This window comes from Arvicola amphibius, chromosome 1, assembly GCF_903992535.2.
Source record: "Arvicola amphibius chromosome 1, mArvAmp1.2, whole genome shotgun sequence".
NCBI classification, from domain to species: Eukaryota; Metazoa; Chordata; class Mammalia; order Rodentia; family Cricetidae; genus Arvicola; species Arvicola amphibius.
In genome coordinates this window covers 92,502,950-92,521,100 of record NC_052047.1, presented here as the reverse complement: position 1 = coordinate 92,521,100, position 18,151 = coordinate 92,502,950, and the positions used below count along the sequence as shown (strand labels likewise).

Here is an 18,151-nt window from a genome sequence, read left to right as displayed (position 1 = left end):
AGAAGCAACCCAAGAGAGGGCGGGTTCACTTTGTTTGAAGGAATAGTGTGCATTGTGGTGGGAAAGGCATGGGGAGAGGCAATTGTAGCCAAGAGCATGTTGTAACTGTTCCCACCTCAGTGGAACAGAGATAGACACAGATGCAGAAGCAGGTCTGAGCTACAGACCTTGGCTGCCCCCTTCCTCCCGCCTGGCTCTGTTTCCTGAAGATTCCATAAATACACTGAACAGGTGTCTACCAAATGTTTAACTACACAACCTGTCTGGCTGCTTCACATTCAAACCACAGTGCCTCTGAATAGGTAGGATTATAGGAGTATGCCACTACTCCTGACCTACAAATTCCTTGAAGAGAGGATTGAGTCTGAGGTGGCTACACAGAGAGACCTGTTTTCTGATGATCCCCCAAAACAGGAGGAAGGTAGCTATATACATACTTCCTTTATAATATTTTTTACGATGGTGAAAAATAAGCAGCCTGAATGGGGAGAATGCAATCTGAGGACTTGCAAGGCAACTGAGTAGTGAAGGGAAGATTAAGGGGTACCTGGAGGTATCCCAGGTAAAGTAGGTTCCATAGAAGAGTTTTTATTACATTCTCCTGAAAGCGCTGGACAGTGGGTTACCTTCAGTATTGGGGAAGCACGAAGTAACAGGTTAGAGGAGGCTGGAGACTTAGGCTTGGTTCTGAATGCAATGGAGAGAATCTGAGAAAGACTCAAAATCTATGTGGACTCCGTGGTCTTCAGGAAGTGACTTGGGAGTGGAGGGGAAGGAGTTAAATTGTGACGTCTCTGCAACACTAAGCCCATCATCAGCTAAACTGATCAAGACTAGCACATCTAGAACATATCATACCTAAAAATTGATTTGATCACACTTTGTCCAAGATTTAGAGTACTCACTTTGATACAGGGTCTCACCATGTGGCCTTAGCTGGCTTGGAAGCAGGCTGACCTCACACTTAAAACATCAGCTGGCCTCTGCCTCTCCAGTGTGGGATTAAATGAGTATGCCACCACACCTGGCCCTGAGTTTTGTGTGTTCCAGACAGAACTGGCATATAGTATTTAATCCAGTTGTAGTAGATTCTTCTACTCAAAAAGAGGCAAAGAGCCGGGCGGTGGTGGCGCACGCCTTTAATCCCAGCACTTGGGAGGCAGAGGCAGGCGGATCTCTGTGAGTTCGAGGCCAGCCTGGTCTACAAGAGCTAGTTCCAGGACAGGCTCTAAAAAAGCTGCAGAGAAACCCTGTCTCGAAAAACCAAAAAAAGAAAAAAAAAAAAAAAAAAAGAGGCAAAGAAATGTCTAAAGGCATCGAGGCCAACAAATAAATTGAGAAATAGAAATTCTCACATGTAAAAGTATTTGAAGTTTAGAAGGCTGGTTATCAAAAGTTGTATCCTTATTATTTGGAGTGATGGGTTAGTATAAGGCAAGACTTTAAATACCTCAATAGAATAAATATAAACGGTCTTAACTGTCCTAGGCAACTGAACTGTCAAGACCACGAAAACAAAGCTACAAAACATCTAAAACTGCATGACAACAGACAAGATGACTGTGTTTCCATTAGCACGGGAGGAAATTATTAAAATTTCTCATCCTAGACATCTATTAGAATGGGGATTCAGGCACAAACCTTTCTGAATCAGGAGCCTAACGGAAAAAGTCAAGCTTAATTTACGGGTTAGCTCACCATCACTGTGGATTTGGCAGCTGCTAGAACATTTCAGAATTAATTCGCTGCCGGAAAGCCTTGTGCCACTAAGCTAAGCAGCTCCTTCATTTCAAATGCAAATCTCGGGAGTAACTGAGGAGGGGCTGGAAATGGGGATCTCCTTTCCTGAGCACATTTGTTCATGTGAAGTGGAGGGCACCACATTTACAGAATGGTGAGCATAGTTAAGAACGACAAATATAATTTCAAAATTGTTGAGATCTTAAATGAAATCAGATGTGAGGTGAATGTTAATTAGCTTGAATTAATCTCTTCACAGGGCACCGATCTGAAAACATCTAAAACTGTGAAAAATCCTTTGGCATTTTTATCCTTGTATATAATGAATTTTGGTAAATTTGTATCCGCTCTTACTCTCTCTCACCCTCTTACCCCTTCCTTGTCCCAACAAGTCCCTTCCGATTTTCATCCTTAAAAGGAAAAAATAAAAAACAACCTAACATTTTGTGTGTCAAAAATGTAGGTAGATGGATATAATCGTTCGGTTTAATCCCTTCGCCGGCCGACCTCGGGCACTGGGGACCGAGCAGACCGCCTGGGAGCGCGAGCCTCAGCGGGCGGCCGTCCTTTGCGGCCGTCTGTCGCGTGACTCGGCGCTTGCGTCCCGGGCCGTCGCCTCCTCCGCGCCGCCGTCGCCGCCGGGCACCCGTGCCAGCGCCCATGAGCCTCCTCCGCGCAGCCGCCGTCGCCGCCGGGCCCGCGCCGCACACTCCGATCCGGCTGCTTGCGAGAAGCCTGGCCGCCATGGCGGAGCCGCTCAAGTCTGTGGATTACGAAGTGTTCGGGAGAGTGCAGGGTACAGCCTGACCCTGGGAGACCAAGACGGGGCTGGGGGAGGGACAGGAGGAGTCCATCTTAGGGCTGCCTCTTCCTTCCGAGGCACGGACTTCCGCTCGGCCATGACACAGCAGCCGCGCGTGGGAAGCAGGGGCATTGCGCGTGCGCGGGAGGGCTGCGGCAGGGAGTTGCTGCGGGAGGAGGGAGGTCACCCAGGGTATCCGAGGGGGCGGCCGCCACCCCACTGGAGAACGCTGACGTGGGTCGGAAAAGGTTATCAGGTTTGGGTTTAGCAAGGATGCTTACTGATACTGGCTGGTTTACCTTGTTGTAGAACCGAGGTTGTAGACCCCCTCCAACTAACTGGAGATTAAACATATTTTATACTTATTTTTGCATTTGTGCAAAAATATATATTTTTGACGCGCTCATGCAATTTAAATGAAGTTTTCTAATTTTTGTTTCATTATAAGCTTAAACGGTTGCACAGAACATAACGTCTGACTTATTGTAAATTTTTTATATTTGTAAATTAAAACGTTAAAACATTCTTTGAAATTTACCTAATGGAGCTTGACATGGTGGCTCACGCCTTCGTTAGGCAAAAGCAAGTTGATCTCTTTGAGTTCGAGACCAGCCTAATCTACACACAGAGAAAATTATCTAATGGAATATAAATACCGTAAAGATTTAATATATACTATTATTCATTTAAAGGAAGAAAGCTTTTTGAGACTGAGAATATAGCTCATGTGGTAGAGTGCTTGCCTAGTTGGATACCTGCCCCACACCGATGTGATGTGGTGGCACATGCCTGTAATCCAGCCAGCTCTTGTGAGGTGGCTGTAGATGGAGTTGGAGCCAGCGGAGGCTGCATGAGACCCTGTCTCCAAAATAAAAACAAGGCTCTTTTACAATATAACTTTCTGCTTGTGTCTGATTTCCATTCTATGCCTTCATAACTTTATCCCATCATTTGGTATACAGGAGAGTTTCTTACTGCTCACTCCATCTTCACCCACCCCCCACCCCAGATGTGTGGTGCATGTGTGGAATGGAAATGGGACACAGGATCCTTTTATTAATTTCCAATAGCAATAAGCTTTAATGCTAGGCATTCGATTGCAAAGGTGAGTTTGTATTGGAAATTTATTTCTAAGCAAACAGAATCCTGTTTAAGAAGGAGGGGAATATTATCCTTTTATTTTGATATTTTATACATATTTTACACGTTGGGGTGGTTGTATCCAGGGCAAATTAAAATGAATGGGAGTGTTTTATTGTTTCTGAGAGTCACTGTGAAAGGGGAGGTGGGGAAGGAAAATCACAGCAGGCAAGTCTGAGGTCAGGTTTGGGAAAGAAGGCACGAGGAAGCGGAAAGCTTGAAAAGTGATTTCTTCACAGTTCTTGGGTTTGTACCTTTAGAAAGTGCACAGTAGTCATGGATGTAGTGCCCACCCCATCCTGTCTGATCCCAGAAGCTGAGCAGTATTGGGTCTGGTTAGTACTTTTGATACTGTGATAATTTGACTACATTTGGAGTTAACTAAAATCCCAAAATGGGTTTTAAAAATGCCCAAGAGGCATTTTTGCTTTATTTGAAGTGGGAAGACCCACTTCTAATCCAGATCTTTGAGGTAGAAAGATTCACCTCTAATCCGGGCACACCTCTGGAAGCCTATATAAGAACATAGAAGAAGGAAGTTTTGCTCTTTGCCTGCCCTCCCCTTGCTAGCAAGTCCATTCCTTCACTGGCATTAGAGCCCATTTCTTCAGGATTCTGGCTTATACTGGAGACCAGCGGAAACATCAACCTCATGGACTAAGCAACTACTGAGCAATAATAGCCAGCCATTGTTGGATTAGCAGGACCACAGCCTGTAAGTCTAATAAATCCCCTTTCTGTATAACATGAAGGGGCCAGGCCTGCTTGTTTGGGTTTTTGTCCCACCCGGTACCCCACAGCCGGCAAGCCCCAAAGAAATAACACAGAGATCTCTATAAATTATAAAGCTGATTGGCCCATTAGCTCTAGCCTCTCACTGGCTAACTCTTACATCTTGATTAACCCATTTTTTAAATCTATTTTAGCCATGTGGCTCAGTACCTTTTTTCAGTGGGGCAGATCACATCCTGCTGCTTCAGTGGTCTGGGCAGGAGAGAGAGGAATCAACTTCCTCCTTCCCAGAATTCTCCTGTTCTCATTACATCATTTCTACTTCTTGTCTGGTTTTCCCACCTATATTTTCTGTCTGGCCAATCAGCGTTTATTTATAACATGATTGACAGAATACAGACAATTCTCCCGCACCACCCTTTCTCTATATATTCATTCTGTAAGCTCTAGAGAACCCTGACTAATACAGATTTTGGTACCAGATGTGGTTCTAGAGCAACAAAAGTATAAGGATGACTCTTTTAAGTATCTGGGATAGGCTTTCTAATTTGCTAACACCTACAGTTACTGAAGCCTCTCCTAGGAGCCTGGAGAGCACTAGAAGCCCATAATAGGAACTGTTTTACAAACTTAAAGAGATAAATGCCTTCGATTATCCCGATTCACCAATTGTGGATGGAAAAAGATTTGATAACTCAGTATGTAAAACTTTTGAGTTTGTGGAAAAGTAGGGAAAATGATGATGCTGGTTGATCATTCCTAGATCTCTGTATAAATTGACAATGGAAAGGAAGAGTTGTGTGATAAAATTAACCTATTTCCAATAGAGATAAATTATAAAGCTCAGAATAGGGTGACAGACAAGAATGAACTGGGTGATAAAACTGACTGGCTCCAGATATGAAGTTTTCTAAGTGAGCACAGGAAGAGCCTCTTCTCTCCGGCAGACACAGAGCTCAAGTTTTGAAAAATCAAGCCAAGGTCCTCATTATAAGGTTGGCTGAATTTCAGTGAAAATTACAAGTCCCAGCTTTGGAGGGTGTCTTTGGTTAAGGTAAGGGCATTCCTTGGTAAAGAATGGGACCTTGCACCTTGGGATGGGAATGTGTGGGAGGACCCTATTGAAGCTGAGAACTTTGAACCCTCAGGATTTCAGGGGTTTATCTCACCTGAGGAAGTAGTCTCTACACCCTCAGCAGAAGATGTACCAGAATCCCACCCCCTCTTTCACCTTTGATTGAGGAAATTAATCCTTTGTTATCTGATAAAAAACAAACAAACCTGATATAGATATAAATAATTTGCATTGATATGCATTCTGTAGTGAGAGCTGCGGGCTGTGTTCCCGCCACCCTGCTCCTGGACACCTGCTAGCTTATGCCCCGAAATAACAACATACAAACTGTATTCATTTAAACACTGTCTGGTCCATTAGTTTCAGCCTCTTACTCACATCTTGATTAACCCATATCTAATAATCTGTGTAGCACCACAAAGTGGTGCCTTACCGGGAAGATTGTAGCGTATGTCCATCTTGGGCCAGAGCTTTATGGCATCTGCCCCAGAGAGGCGAGGCATGGCGATTTATTAACTTCCCTTCCCAGCATTCTGTTCTGTCTACTCCGCCCACCTAAGGGCTGGCCAATCAAATGGGCCAGGCAGTTTCTTTATTAACCAATGAAATCAACTCAAACAGAAGACCCTCCCACATCACAAACCAACAAAGAACAATGAATTTTGCTGAAGGAAATGCCAGGCAAGACAATTCTGGTATCTCACAGGGCCACCAGTAGTTGTCTCTAGACTTATAACCAGCCTTAAGGGAAAGAAGGCTCCTGGTGGGAAGGTGGAAAGATAGTCCATGGGGACTACTAAAGAGCTTAATGAGCTTGCCACTTTATTCAAGCAGACATCTGGGACTATTTGTGGGAATAGATTTTTAAGGGTGTAGGATAATGTGGAATAAACATAAAACTGGATCAGGCTGAGTCTATTGATATGGGCCCACTAAGTGGAGATTCTAGGTTTAATATGGAAGCTCTCACAATTAAAAAAAAGTGTCACACATGAGGTTGAATGGTTGGCTGAAACGTGTGAAAAGTTGCATACCGAAAAGTAATTGGAGATGCCTGATATCCCTTGTCTTAGTGTTGATAAAGGGATTCTTCTCCTCCTCCTTCTTTTCGGTGTGTGTGTTGTTTGAGACAGGGTTTTGAGACACAGTCCTGGTTGTCCTGGAATTTCCTCTATAGACCAGGCTCGCCTTGAACTTACAGAAGTCTGCCTGCCTCTGCCTTCTGAGTGCACCACCACCACCTCCCGGCTTGATGAAAGAACTTTTTAAAAATATTATTTATTTATTATGTATACAATATTCTGTCTGTGTGCATGCCTGCAGGCCAGAAGAGGGTACCAGACCTTATTACAGATGGTTGTGAGCCACCATGTGGTTGCTGGGCTTTGAACTCAGGACCTTTGGAAGAACAGACAATGCTCCTAACCACTGAGCCATCTCTCCAGTCCTTGATGAAAGAATTTTAAGGTTCAGAGAAATTGCGATGCTAGAATGGGTATGCTGTATAAAATCTAATCCTTCACAAGGGGATGGCGCAGAAGATGTGCCCTTCACTAATCCTATGAGACATAAAATGTTGAGGGGGGGCGCCAGCACACTTGGAGAGCTTTGTTGTTGCCCCCTTTCTTGTGTCATACCTTAGGTTTAGAGACACTGCTGCTTAATTGTAAGAATTAAACGCAATGGGTTTGGTTGGGGACAGGGTACCAGCAGCTGCGTGCCAGCACTGAGTTATCAAAGACAAGGTGATCTTAGTTACTGTAATGGGCAGCATAGACAAAGCAATGCCCATAATTGACCCAGGCAAAATGAAGCTTATGGCAGCATGACTCACAGACCTTTGGTACTGACCAATCAACCATAGTGTTTTCATACATGAAATAGATAAGAAACCTATTGAATTTTTGTTTGATCTATATACATGGATGAAAAACGTCACAAATGAATGAAAAAAAAAGGCTGCATTGGATTATGGCAAAAGGCAGTCAAATTCCAAACTTGAGCCAAATTGTGAATGAACAGCTAGATTCCACTGAGGAAGGACCTAGAAAAAATATCTAAAAATTTTATGGTTAGCCTTTCTCCAGTCCTTTCCAGAGGAATCTGCAGCCTTTTTACCAGGGTAACTATACATTGGGGGAAAGGAAATAGCCAGACTTTCTGGGGTCTGTTCAATACTGGTTCTGAATTGATGCTGATTCCAGGAGATCATAAGAAATGTTGTGGCCCTGTAGTTAAAGTAGAGGCTTATTGAGGCAGAGACTGATGTCCAACTCACAGTAGATCCAGTGGGTCCTCAAACTCATCCTGTGGTATTTCCCTAGAGAGCATAATTGAGATAGATATAATTAGAAGTTGGCAGAATTCTCACATTGGTTCCCCGATCAGTTGAGTGAGAGCTCTTATGGATGGAAAGGCCAAACGAAAGCCTTTCGAGTCGTTCTGCCAAGGATTGTAGTGAATCAAATCAGCATCACTTCCATGGAGGAACTGCAGAAATTGGTACCAACATCAAGGACTTGAAAGATGCAGGTGTGTGGGCTTTTACCACATCTTCCTCTAGCTTTCTTATTTGGCCTGTATGGAAGGACAATAGAGAATGACAGTCGACTATTAAAAACTCCGTCAAGTAGTGGCTATAATTTTAGTTGGTGTACCAGATATGGTGTCCCTACTTGGGCCTGTTTTAATTCTAACACATCTGGTACATAGTATAAAGCCATTGATCCAGCAAATGCCTTTTTCTTGGTTCCTGTCCACAAGGACCACCAGAAGCAATTTACTTTCAGTTGACTAGGCCAGCAGTTTATACCTTTCCAGTTTTATTTCAAGAATATTTTAACTATCCAGTCCTGTGTCATAACTTAGTTAGAATAAATCTTAATCCCCTGTCTCTTCCACAATATATATCATTGGTGCTCTATATTGATGAAATTATGCTGATTGACCAACAGAACAGAAGCTAGCAATCTCTTTGGACTCATTGGTAACCCATATGTGCATCAGAAGATGGGAAATAAATTCAACCAAAATTTAAGGACTTTCTACCTCAGTAAAATTCTTAGGAGTTCAGTAGTGTAGGGCATGCAGTTATTCCTTCTGAGGTAACAGATAGTTAATGCATCTGTCCCATCCCACCACCAAGAATGAAGCACAATGTTTAGTGGGCCTGTTTTAATTCTGGAGACAACACATTCCTCACTTGGTGTGTTACTCTGGCCCATATGTAGAGTTACTGGAAAACTGCTAGCTTTGTGTGGGGCCTGGAACAGGAGATGGCTCTTCAACAGGTCCAGGCTGCTGTGCAGGATGATCTACCACTGGGCCATGTGATCCAGCAAACCCTACGGTACTTGAGGTATCAGTGGCAGATAGGGATGCTGTTTGGAAGGTCCCTGTTGGTGAATCACAGAAGACACCTTTGGAATTTTGAGCAAGGCTCTACCATCATCTGCAGACAACTATTCTCCTTTTGAAAGATAGATTTTAACTTGCTCGACATTATCAAAGGTATATACCACTTCTATTTGATAATTATCTTCTGCTGTACATGTGTTACTTCATGATTATTTTATTTTTAAATGGCATGCATCTGTGTATGTCTCTTTATGAGTATGTGCATACGGCAAGTGACCTCAGAGGCCAGAGAGGCATTGGGTCACCTGGCACAGGAGTTATAGGCATTTGTGAGATACTGGACACAACTGCTAGGATCCAATTCATGTCTTTTAGAAGAGTGCATGTGTGATCTTAACTACACATGTGCTATCTCTCCACCCCAGGGAGTTAGTTTCTTTCCTCCCACCATGTGGGTTCCAGGATTGAACTCAGTAGTCAGACTTGGAGTAGTCTTTTTTCCAGGAACCACCTTAATGGCACTTGTCTGATACTTTCAACATGAGAAGACCAGGTTAGGGATAGGGACTTGACAGTAGAAGACCCAGAGGTCATGTGCCATTTCCATTGCATGTTGCAAGTGTCCCTGAGACTCATGATAGTGATAACCTAAGGTAGTGTTTGCTGGTTTGTCTACTGTAAAGTTACTTTGAATTTCTTCTCTTTTGCCAGTTCCACATTCCATAGAGGCCCCCTGGGTTTTGTTTGTCTTTCCTGTGAATTTCTGTTGCTGGCTGTGGGAGGTGAGGCTTTCCTGAGGCATAGGAACTGGGAGCTGAGTCTTTGCTAGCACATTTGTAGCTGCGCCTTGGATTACAATGTTTCTATGAATGCTTTGTTACATTTCCTCCACAGAATGAAAGACTAAAGAATTGAAAAAGAGCCAGGTGATCTGGCACTAACCCTTAGTCCCATCATTTCGGATGCAGAGGCAGTGGAGCTCTATTAGTTTGAGGCCAACCTGGTCTTCAAAGCAAGTTCCAGGTCAGCTATGGTTGGTAGATAGAGAAACACTTTCTTAAAAAAAAAAAAAAAACATAAGGGGGGGGATTGAAAATTGGTTAATGGTAGGAATGATTTGATACTTTATCAGCTTTCTGCTGAACACTAACACTCTTAGAAATGGGTCCTGGACCTCTTGGGTGGGACCCAGACTAAGCAAGGACATCAGTGGGAGCAGGCCTGAGTCAGCGACCTCTGCCAGAGTAGGCCAGAGACAGCAACCTCCAAGGGACAAGTACAAGGGAGCGACTGCTGAGGGAAAAGGCCCAAGCCAGAGACCTCTGAAGGACCAGGTACAGGTCAGGGACATTTACAGGAACAGGCCTAAGCCAGGGACCTCCACAGGAGCAGGTATAAGGAAGTGACCACAGAGGGAGCAGGCCTGAGCCAGAAAGCTCTGCGGGACCAGGCACAAGTCAGGGACCTCGACTGGAGCAGGTACAAGTCAGCAAACTCCACCAGAGCAGGCATGAGCCTGTGACCTCTGCTAGAGCAGGCCCAAGGCAGCGACCTCAGCAGGAGCAGCTCCAAGCAAGCAACCTCCATAGAAGCAGGCCCTAATGACCTCCAGGATTGTTGAGCGACACCTGGGAGCACCAAGTGACCTCCAGGAATATCAAGTGACCTATAGGTGACTGGAACAATGACCCTGATTGCAACACGAGGAGCAACCACCTGAGCCTTGGATCCACTGACATCTGAATGATTGATCACTAGTGACACAGCCCCAACTACACCAATCAGAGGAAAAGATGGGTAGACAGGTAAGAGCCCAACACCACCAAAAACTAGTGGCTGTACAAGAAAGAGCAAGACTTGAACACCCAATTATAGGTGAAGCAGAAGAAAATGATCTAAAAAATAACTTTAGGAGAATGTTTGAGGGCCTTAAAGAGGAAATTCCCTCAAAGAAATGGAGGAAAAAACAAACAAAAAATTGGAAGAAATCAACAAATCCCTTAAAGAAAACCAAGAAAAAAGCAATCAAACAGGTAAAAGAAACGATTCCAGACTTGAAAACCGAAATAGAGACAATAAAGAAAACACAAATCAAGGAAAATCTGGAAATGAAAAATATGAGAAAATGATCAGGAACCACAAATGTAATAATAAACAACAGAATATGAGAGATGGAAGAGAAAAATCTCAAGCACTGAAGATACAATAGAGGAAATAGACTCATCAGTCAAAGAAAACATTAAATCTAACAAAAGCATGACACAAAATACAAAATACCCTGACACCATGAAAAGACCAAACCTGAGAATAATAGGGATGACGAAGAAGTCCAACTCAAAAGCACAGAAAATATATTTAATAAAATCATAGATGAAAACTTTCCCAACCTAAAGAAAGATATGCCTATGAAGATAAAGGAAGCTTACAGAACACCAAACAGGCTGGATCAAGAAAAAAAATTCCCCTTGTCACATAATAATCAAAACACTAAACATACAGAATAAAGAAACATAAACATACAGAATAAAGAAAGAATATTAAAAACTGCAAAGGAAAACAGCCATATAAAGGCAGACCTATCAGAATTATACCTGACTTCTCAATGGAAATAATAAAAGCCAGAAGGACCTGGTCAAGTGTTATGCAGACATTAAGAGACCACGGGTGCCAGTCCAGACTACTACTTTCAATCACTCTAGATGGACAAAACAAGATATTCCATGACAGAATGAGATTTAACCAATACCAAGCCACAAACCCAGCCCTACACAAAGTACTAGAAGAAAAACTCCAACCCAAGGAACTTGGTTACATTCACAGAAACACAGACAATAGATGATCTCACAGCAGCAAGTCCCAAATAAGGGAAAACACACACACAGTAACATCACCAACAATGAAAACTAAACTACAGTAACAGGAACTAACAATCACTGGTCATTAATATATTTTTTTAATATAAATAGACTTAACTCACCTATAAAAAGACACAGGCTAACAGGTTGGATACAAAAGCTGAATCCATTCTTCTGCTGCATACAAGAAACACACCTCAAACTCAAAGACAGAGAAACTCAAACTAAAACTCAGAGAAAAGGGTTGAGAAAAAATTTTTCCAAACAAATAGACCTAAGAAACAAGCTGGTGTAGCTATCCTAATATCTAACAAAATAGACTTCAAACTAAAATCAATCAAAAGAGACTAAGAAGGACATTTCATATTAGTCACAGGAAAAATCCATCAAGATTCTCAATACTGAACATCTATGCCCTAAATAAAGGGCACCCTCATATGTAAAAGAAACACCACTAACACTTAAATCACACATTAAGCCCTACACACTAGTAGTGGGAGACTTCAACACCCCACTCTCACCACTGGACAGGTCAGTCAGACAGAAACTTAACAGAGTAATAAGGGAACTAACGGATGTTATGACTCAAATTGACTTAACAGACATCTATAGAACATTCTATCCAAACATAAAAGAATATACCTTCTTCTCAGCACCTCATGGAACCTTTTCAAAAATTGGCCTTATACTAGGTAAGAAAGCAAATCTCAACAGATAAAACATAATTGGAATAACCCCATGTATCTTATCAGATCACCATGGCTTAAAATTAGAATTCAGTGCAACACTAATTCTAGAAAGCCCACAAACGATGGAAATTAAACAATGCTCACCTGAATCATCAATGGGTCAAGGAAGAAATTAAAGACTTCCTAAAATTCAATGAAAATGACCACACAACATACCCAAAATTATGGGACACAATGAAAGCAGTGTTAAGAGGAAAGTTCATAGCACTAAATGCCTACATAAAGAAGCTGGAAATCCTACACTAGTGAGTTAACAGAAAACCTGAAAACTCTCAAACAAAAAGAAGCAAACTCACCCAGAGGACTAGAGGGCAGGAAATAATCAAATTGAGAGCTAAAATTAACAAAGAAAACAATACAAAGAGCCAATGAGACAAAAAAGTTGGTTCTTTGAGAAAATCAACAAAATAGACAAACCTTTAGCCAAACTAACCAAAAAGGCAGAGAGAGAATATCCAAATTAACAAAATCAGAAATGAAAAGGGGAACATAACAACAGACACAGAGAATTATTAGGTCATATTTCAAAAACCTGTACTCCACAAAATTGGAAAACTTTAAGAAAATGGACAATTTTCTGGATAAATATCACTTACCAAAATTAAATCAAGACCAGATAAGCAAATTAAATAGAACTATATTTGCTAAAGAAATAGAAACAGTCATCAAAAGTCTCCCAGTTGGAAAAAGCCCAGGAGCAGATGGTTTCAACTCACAATTCTACAAGATTTTGCATGAATAACTAATACCAATACTCCTCAAATTGTTCCACACAAAAGAAACAGAAGGAACATTGCCAAAATCTTTTTATGAAGCTTCAGTTACAGACCAATCTCACTTATGAACATTGATGCAAAAATAATAAAATACTGGCAAATCAAATTCAAGAACACATCAGAGAAATCATCCACCATGATCAAGTCAGCTTCATCCCAAAGATGTAGGGATGGTTCAACATACAAAAATCTGACAATGTAATCTACCATGTAAACAAACTGAAAAATAAAAACCACATGATAATCTCATTAGATGCTAAAAAAGCCTTTGACAAAATACAACATCCTTTCATGATAAAGGTCTTAGAGAGAGCAGGGATACAATGAACATACCTAAACATAATAAAGGCGATATACACCAAGCCAACAGTCAACATCAAACTAAATGGAGAGAAACTCAAAGCCAGCCCACTGAAATCAGGAAAAGGACAAGGTTGTCCACTCTCTCCATATCTATTCAATATAGTACTTGAGGTTCTAGTTAGAACCTCAAAAGGATATTAAGGGGATACAATTTGAGAAAGAAGTCAAACTTTGACTATTTGTTTATAATATGATAGTTTACTTAAGTGACCCCAAAAATTTCACCAAGGAACTTCTACAACTCATAAACAGCTTCAGGAATGTAGCAGGATACAAGATTAACTCAAAAAAGTCAGTAGCCCTCCTGTACACAGATGATAAATGGGGCTGAGAAAGAAATCAGAGAAATGTCACCCTTTACAATAGCCACAAATAGCATAAAATATCTTAGAGTAGCTCTAACCAAACAAGTGGAAGACCTATATGACATGAACTTTAAATCTTTGAAGAAAGAAGTTGAAGAAGACACCAGAATATGGAAAGATCTCCCATGCTCTTGGGTAGGTAGAATTAACAGTAAAAATGGTAGTCTTACCAAAAGCAATCTACAGATTCAATGCAATGCCCATCAAAATCCCAGCAAAATTCTTCATAGATCTCGGAAGAAAAATACTCAACTTCAGAGGGAAAAGCAAAAAACTCAAGATAGCCAAAACAATCCTGTACAATAAAGGAATTTCTGGAGGCTTCACAATTCCTGACTTCAAACTCTACTACAAAGCTACAGTACTGAAAACAGCCTGGTATTGGCATAAGAACAGACAGCAGGACCAATGGAACTGAATTGAAGACCCAGATATCAATCCACATACCTGAATTTTGACAAAGAATCAAAAAAATATAAAAAAAGAAAACATATTTAACAAATGGTGCTGGCATAACTGGATATCAACATGTAGAAGTATGAAAATAGACCCATATTTATAACCATGCACAAAACTCAAGTCCAAATGGATCAAAGACCTCAACATAAAGTCAGCCACACTGAACCTTATAGAAGAGAAAGTGGGAAGTACACTTGAATGCATTGGCATAGGAGACCACTTCCCCAGTAGCGCAGACACTAAGAGAAACAATTAGTAAGTGGGACTTTTTGAATCTGAGAGGCTTCTGTAAAGCAAAAGAAATGGTCAAAAGACAAAATGGCAGCCTATGAAATGGAAGAAGATCTTCACCAACCCCACATCGAACAGAGGACTGATCTCCAAAATATACAAATAACTTGAGAAATTGGTCATCAAAAAGAACAAATAATCCAATAAAAAATGGGGCACAGACCTAAACAGAGAACTCTCAACGGATGAATCTAAAATGGCTGAAAGACACTTAAGGAAATGTCCAACACCCTAAGATATCAGAGAAATGCAAATCAAAACAATTCTCAGATTTCATCTTACCACACCTATAAAAATGGCCAAGATCAAAAACACTGATGACAACTTATGCTGGAGAGGATGTGGGGTAAACAGAACACTCCTCCATTGCTTGGGGGAGTTCAAATTGGCACAGTCACTTTGGATATCAGTGTGGAAATTTCTCAGAAAATTAGGAAACAACCTACCTCAAGACCCAGCAATACCACTTTTGGGTGTATACCTAAAGGATGCTCAATCATACCATAAGGTCTTCTGCTCAACTATGTTCATACCAGCATTATTAGTCATAGCCAGAACCTGAAAGCAACCTAAATGTCCCTTGACTGAAGAACAGATCAGGAAAATGTGCTACATTTACACAATGGAATACTACACAGCAGAAAAAAATAATGACGTCTTAAAATTTGTGGGTAAATGGATGGATCTAGAAAACATCATATTGAGTGAGGTAACCCAGACCCTGAAAGACAAATATCATATATACTCATTCATAAGTGGTTTTTTGACATAAAACAAAGAAAAACCAACCTAGAATTCACAATTCCAGAGAATCTAGACAAGAAAGAGGACTCTGAGAGAGACATACATGGATCTAATCGACATGGGAAGTAGAAAAAGACAAGATCTCCTGAATAAATTTGGAACTAGGAGACCATGGGAGAGGGCAGAAGGGGAGGGGAAAGGAAGAGCATGGAGTGGAGTAAAATATATATAGCTCAATAAAAACAATTAAAAATATAAAGTTCAGATACACAAAGAAAGAAAAAGAAATGTGTCCTGGTCATGTGTGGGTTTACAAGCGCCAGGAGTTTGTTTTGGACAGTCGTAACTGGGTCTTAGAATAGGACAAGTTTATTAGAATGTTATATAGTTTTTCTCGAAGTTTGTTTAAGCTGGGTATGTATAGTGCATACATACCTGTAATCTCATCAATCAGGAAACTGAGGCAGGAGGATCACACAGTCAAGGCCAGCTCCATAGCTGGGCTACATAATGATATCTCAAAGAAAAGAAAGATCTAGGGGAGGGGGTTGAAGGAGGGAAGAGAAAGACAAATAAAAAGAAATATTACTTCAAATCTAAACCTAATGGTCTCATCACATGATCAACACATACATATCTTCCCTTGCATAGACAGATAAATAGAGAACCTGCATTTTAAAAGTTAGAAATTAAGCACATTAGATTCAAGATGTGTAAGGAAGCCAGCTCTCACCCCTCACACGTTAGTCTTCCACTTCGTTGCTAGTTCTGCTGCATTCCCTCCTGTCGCGTCCTTTCATGTGTGCAGTTGCCCCCACAGTTATTTGTGTACCCAGCTCCGTGTCTCTCACTCTCTCAGGAAGGGCAATATTTTGATGGTCAGGCTGAGAGCTTGTTACATCATCTCCCACAGGGCTTGTGCCTCTGGTGGGGACTTTAAACTGAGAAGAGGTGGTGTGGGGGCTGTTCCAACTGTTTGAAAGATGCTAACATGACCTGGAGCTCTCAGGAACAGCCCCTTGACTATGGAGAAGGTAAAGCAGAATTTTAGTCTTTAAAAGGCAGTCTTTTCTGGGGATTAAATGTGCTCAAAGTTATTAAGGGAAGGTGACCAATCAGTGGGAAGTCTGCGAGGAGACAGGAAAGACAGTGAGGGTTTTGAATATGTCCAAAAAATATTATACACATGTGAACGCACATAAACACATTTTATGTAACTAATGAACACCATTTTGAAATCATTAGAGGATGATATACAGAGTAGTGACTAGCTCACTTCCTGGATTCAGGCCGGCATATTCATCCCGATTCTAAGATAGAGGCATGTATTATAGTATGCAAATGTGTTACAAAAAGGGATTCCGATCTTTAAATTCTTCATATGGTTTCTTCTTTGATTGCCAGTGTTTCCTTGAAGACTTGAGTATATTTCTTTTGCAGATATTCAGTTTTCTCACCGTCTCTCTTTCAAGTAAGGAGCGGGTTGCTGCTGACTGAGCCTGACTGAGCGGCACATTCAATGCACTTGCCTCCTTCCCGACTGACAGGGCCTATGTTCGTCCCAGTTTCCAGAGCAGTGTGTCACATCAGTTCCTCTTCTCTTTCCCAAGTGAGGTGGAAGCAGGGTGGGGGCAGGGAGCTTTAAAGACCCCAAAGCCTGTTCTCCAGCAGTGGCGTGTTCTGCTCCAGCCACAGCTGACGGACCGCAGCCAACATGTCTGCACATCTGCCTTTTGTTTCCGTTTTGATGGCTGTCCACTCCACAGTGCACATGAAACTAGGGTCAGGCCTCGTGGAAAGATTGCAGAATACTTCATGTGGGCTATGGAGCTTTGCTGGTTTCTACATGGTTACTTCTTCAAAAAGTTAACGAACCGGAGATCCACTTGACACACATTCCTTCTAAGGATTTAAAGTAAAGGGCCCAATAACCAATATCCTCCTTCATTTTCTAAAGTCAACACTTTAGAAATAAATGCCGGGAAGTGGCATGTATGTGTACACAAGGGACTTAATAATAATGTGTGTTACAGATTAAATGCGAGCACCTTCATGAGCACGAGAGCGAGGCATGTGTCTCCTGAATTCATTCCGTGGAGGAGTCAGAACTGTCACTCTAGGGAATCCTGCTAGGACGCAAGAGGTTTTTTTCTCTAGCTATAAATGTAAAATCCTGAGAGATCCCCACCACTGAGTTATGCTTCTGAAAGGCCACTTCTCAGTCCTGACTCACATCGCATCCCGGACTTTTGCCTCTGTTTCCTGGCATATTAAAGCTCTTAACAAGCCACGTCTGAGGTTTCACGGTGGCAAAGTGGCTGCGGTTGTTCCAGCCATCTATTCTGAGGTGGTCCCTGTGGAAGAGCTTCCCTAAGCCTTGCCCAGGGACTGCCCTTGTGTCTCGCTGGTGCCCTCTGTGAGAAGAAGGCCAGGAAAACAGGTCATTGCCTGCTATTAGGTGAAAATTAGAGTTCTCGTAAGAAGACAGGGAAGTGTAAGAAGACAGGGAAGTGGACTTTTGTATATGCAGCTAACAGCGTCTGTCACATGCATTCATATAGTAAGTAAATTAACACCCAATTAATATTTAAGGACTTTACAGAACAGCCATGTGGTCTTAGCTTCGAAACATTAGGTATACAATGAAGACAACTTAAGTTTCTATTAAATATTTAACACATATTTCATGCAAAAGTCATCTGG

General features: G+C 41.7%; 1 protein-coding gene across 5 annotated transcripts in view; it reads left to right on the top strand.

The window, feature by feature from the left end:
- The first annotated feature begins 2,363 nt into the window (after positions 1-2,363).
- Acyp2 (acylphosphatase 2) overlaps positions 2,364-18,151 on the top strand; it is a 172,871-nt gene continuing 157,083 nt past the window's right edge. For all 5 annotated transcript variants that reach the window (XM_038339049.1, XM_042055460.1, XM_042055459.1 and 2 more), the window contains exon 1: positions 2,364-2,536. In XM_038339049.1, coding sequence (XP_038194977.1) covers positions 2,401-2,536 — 136 coding nt within the window. In that variant the 5' untranslated portion in view covers positions 2,364-2,400. The remainder of the gene's footprint in view (positions 2,537-18,151) is intronic.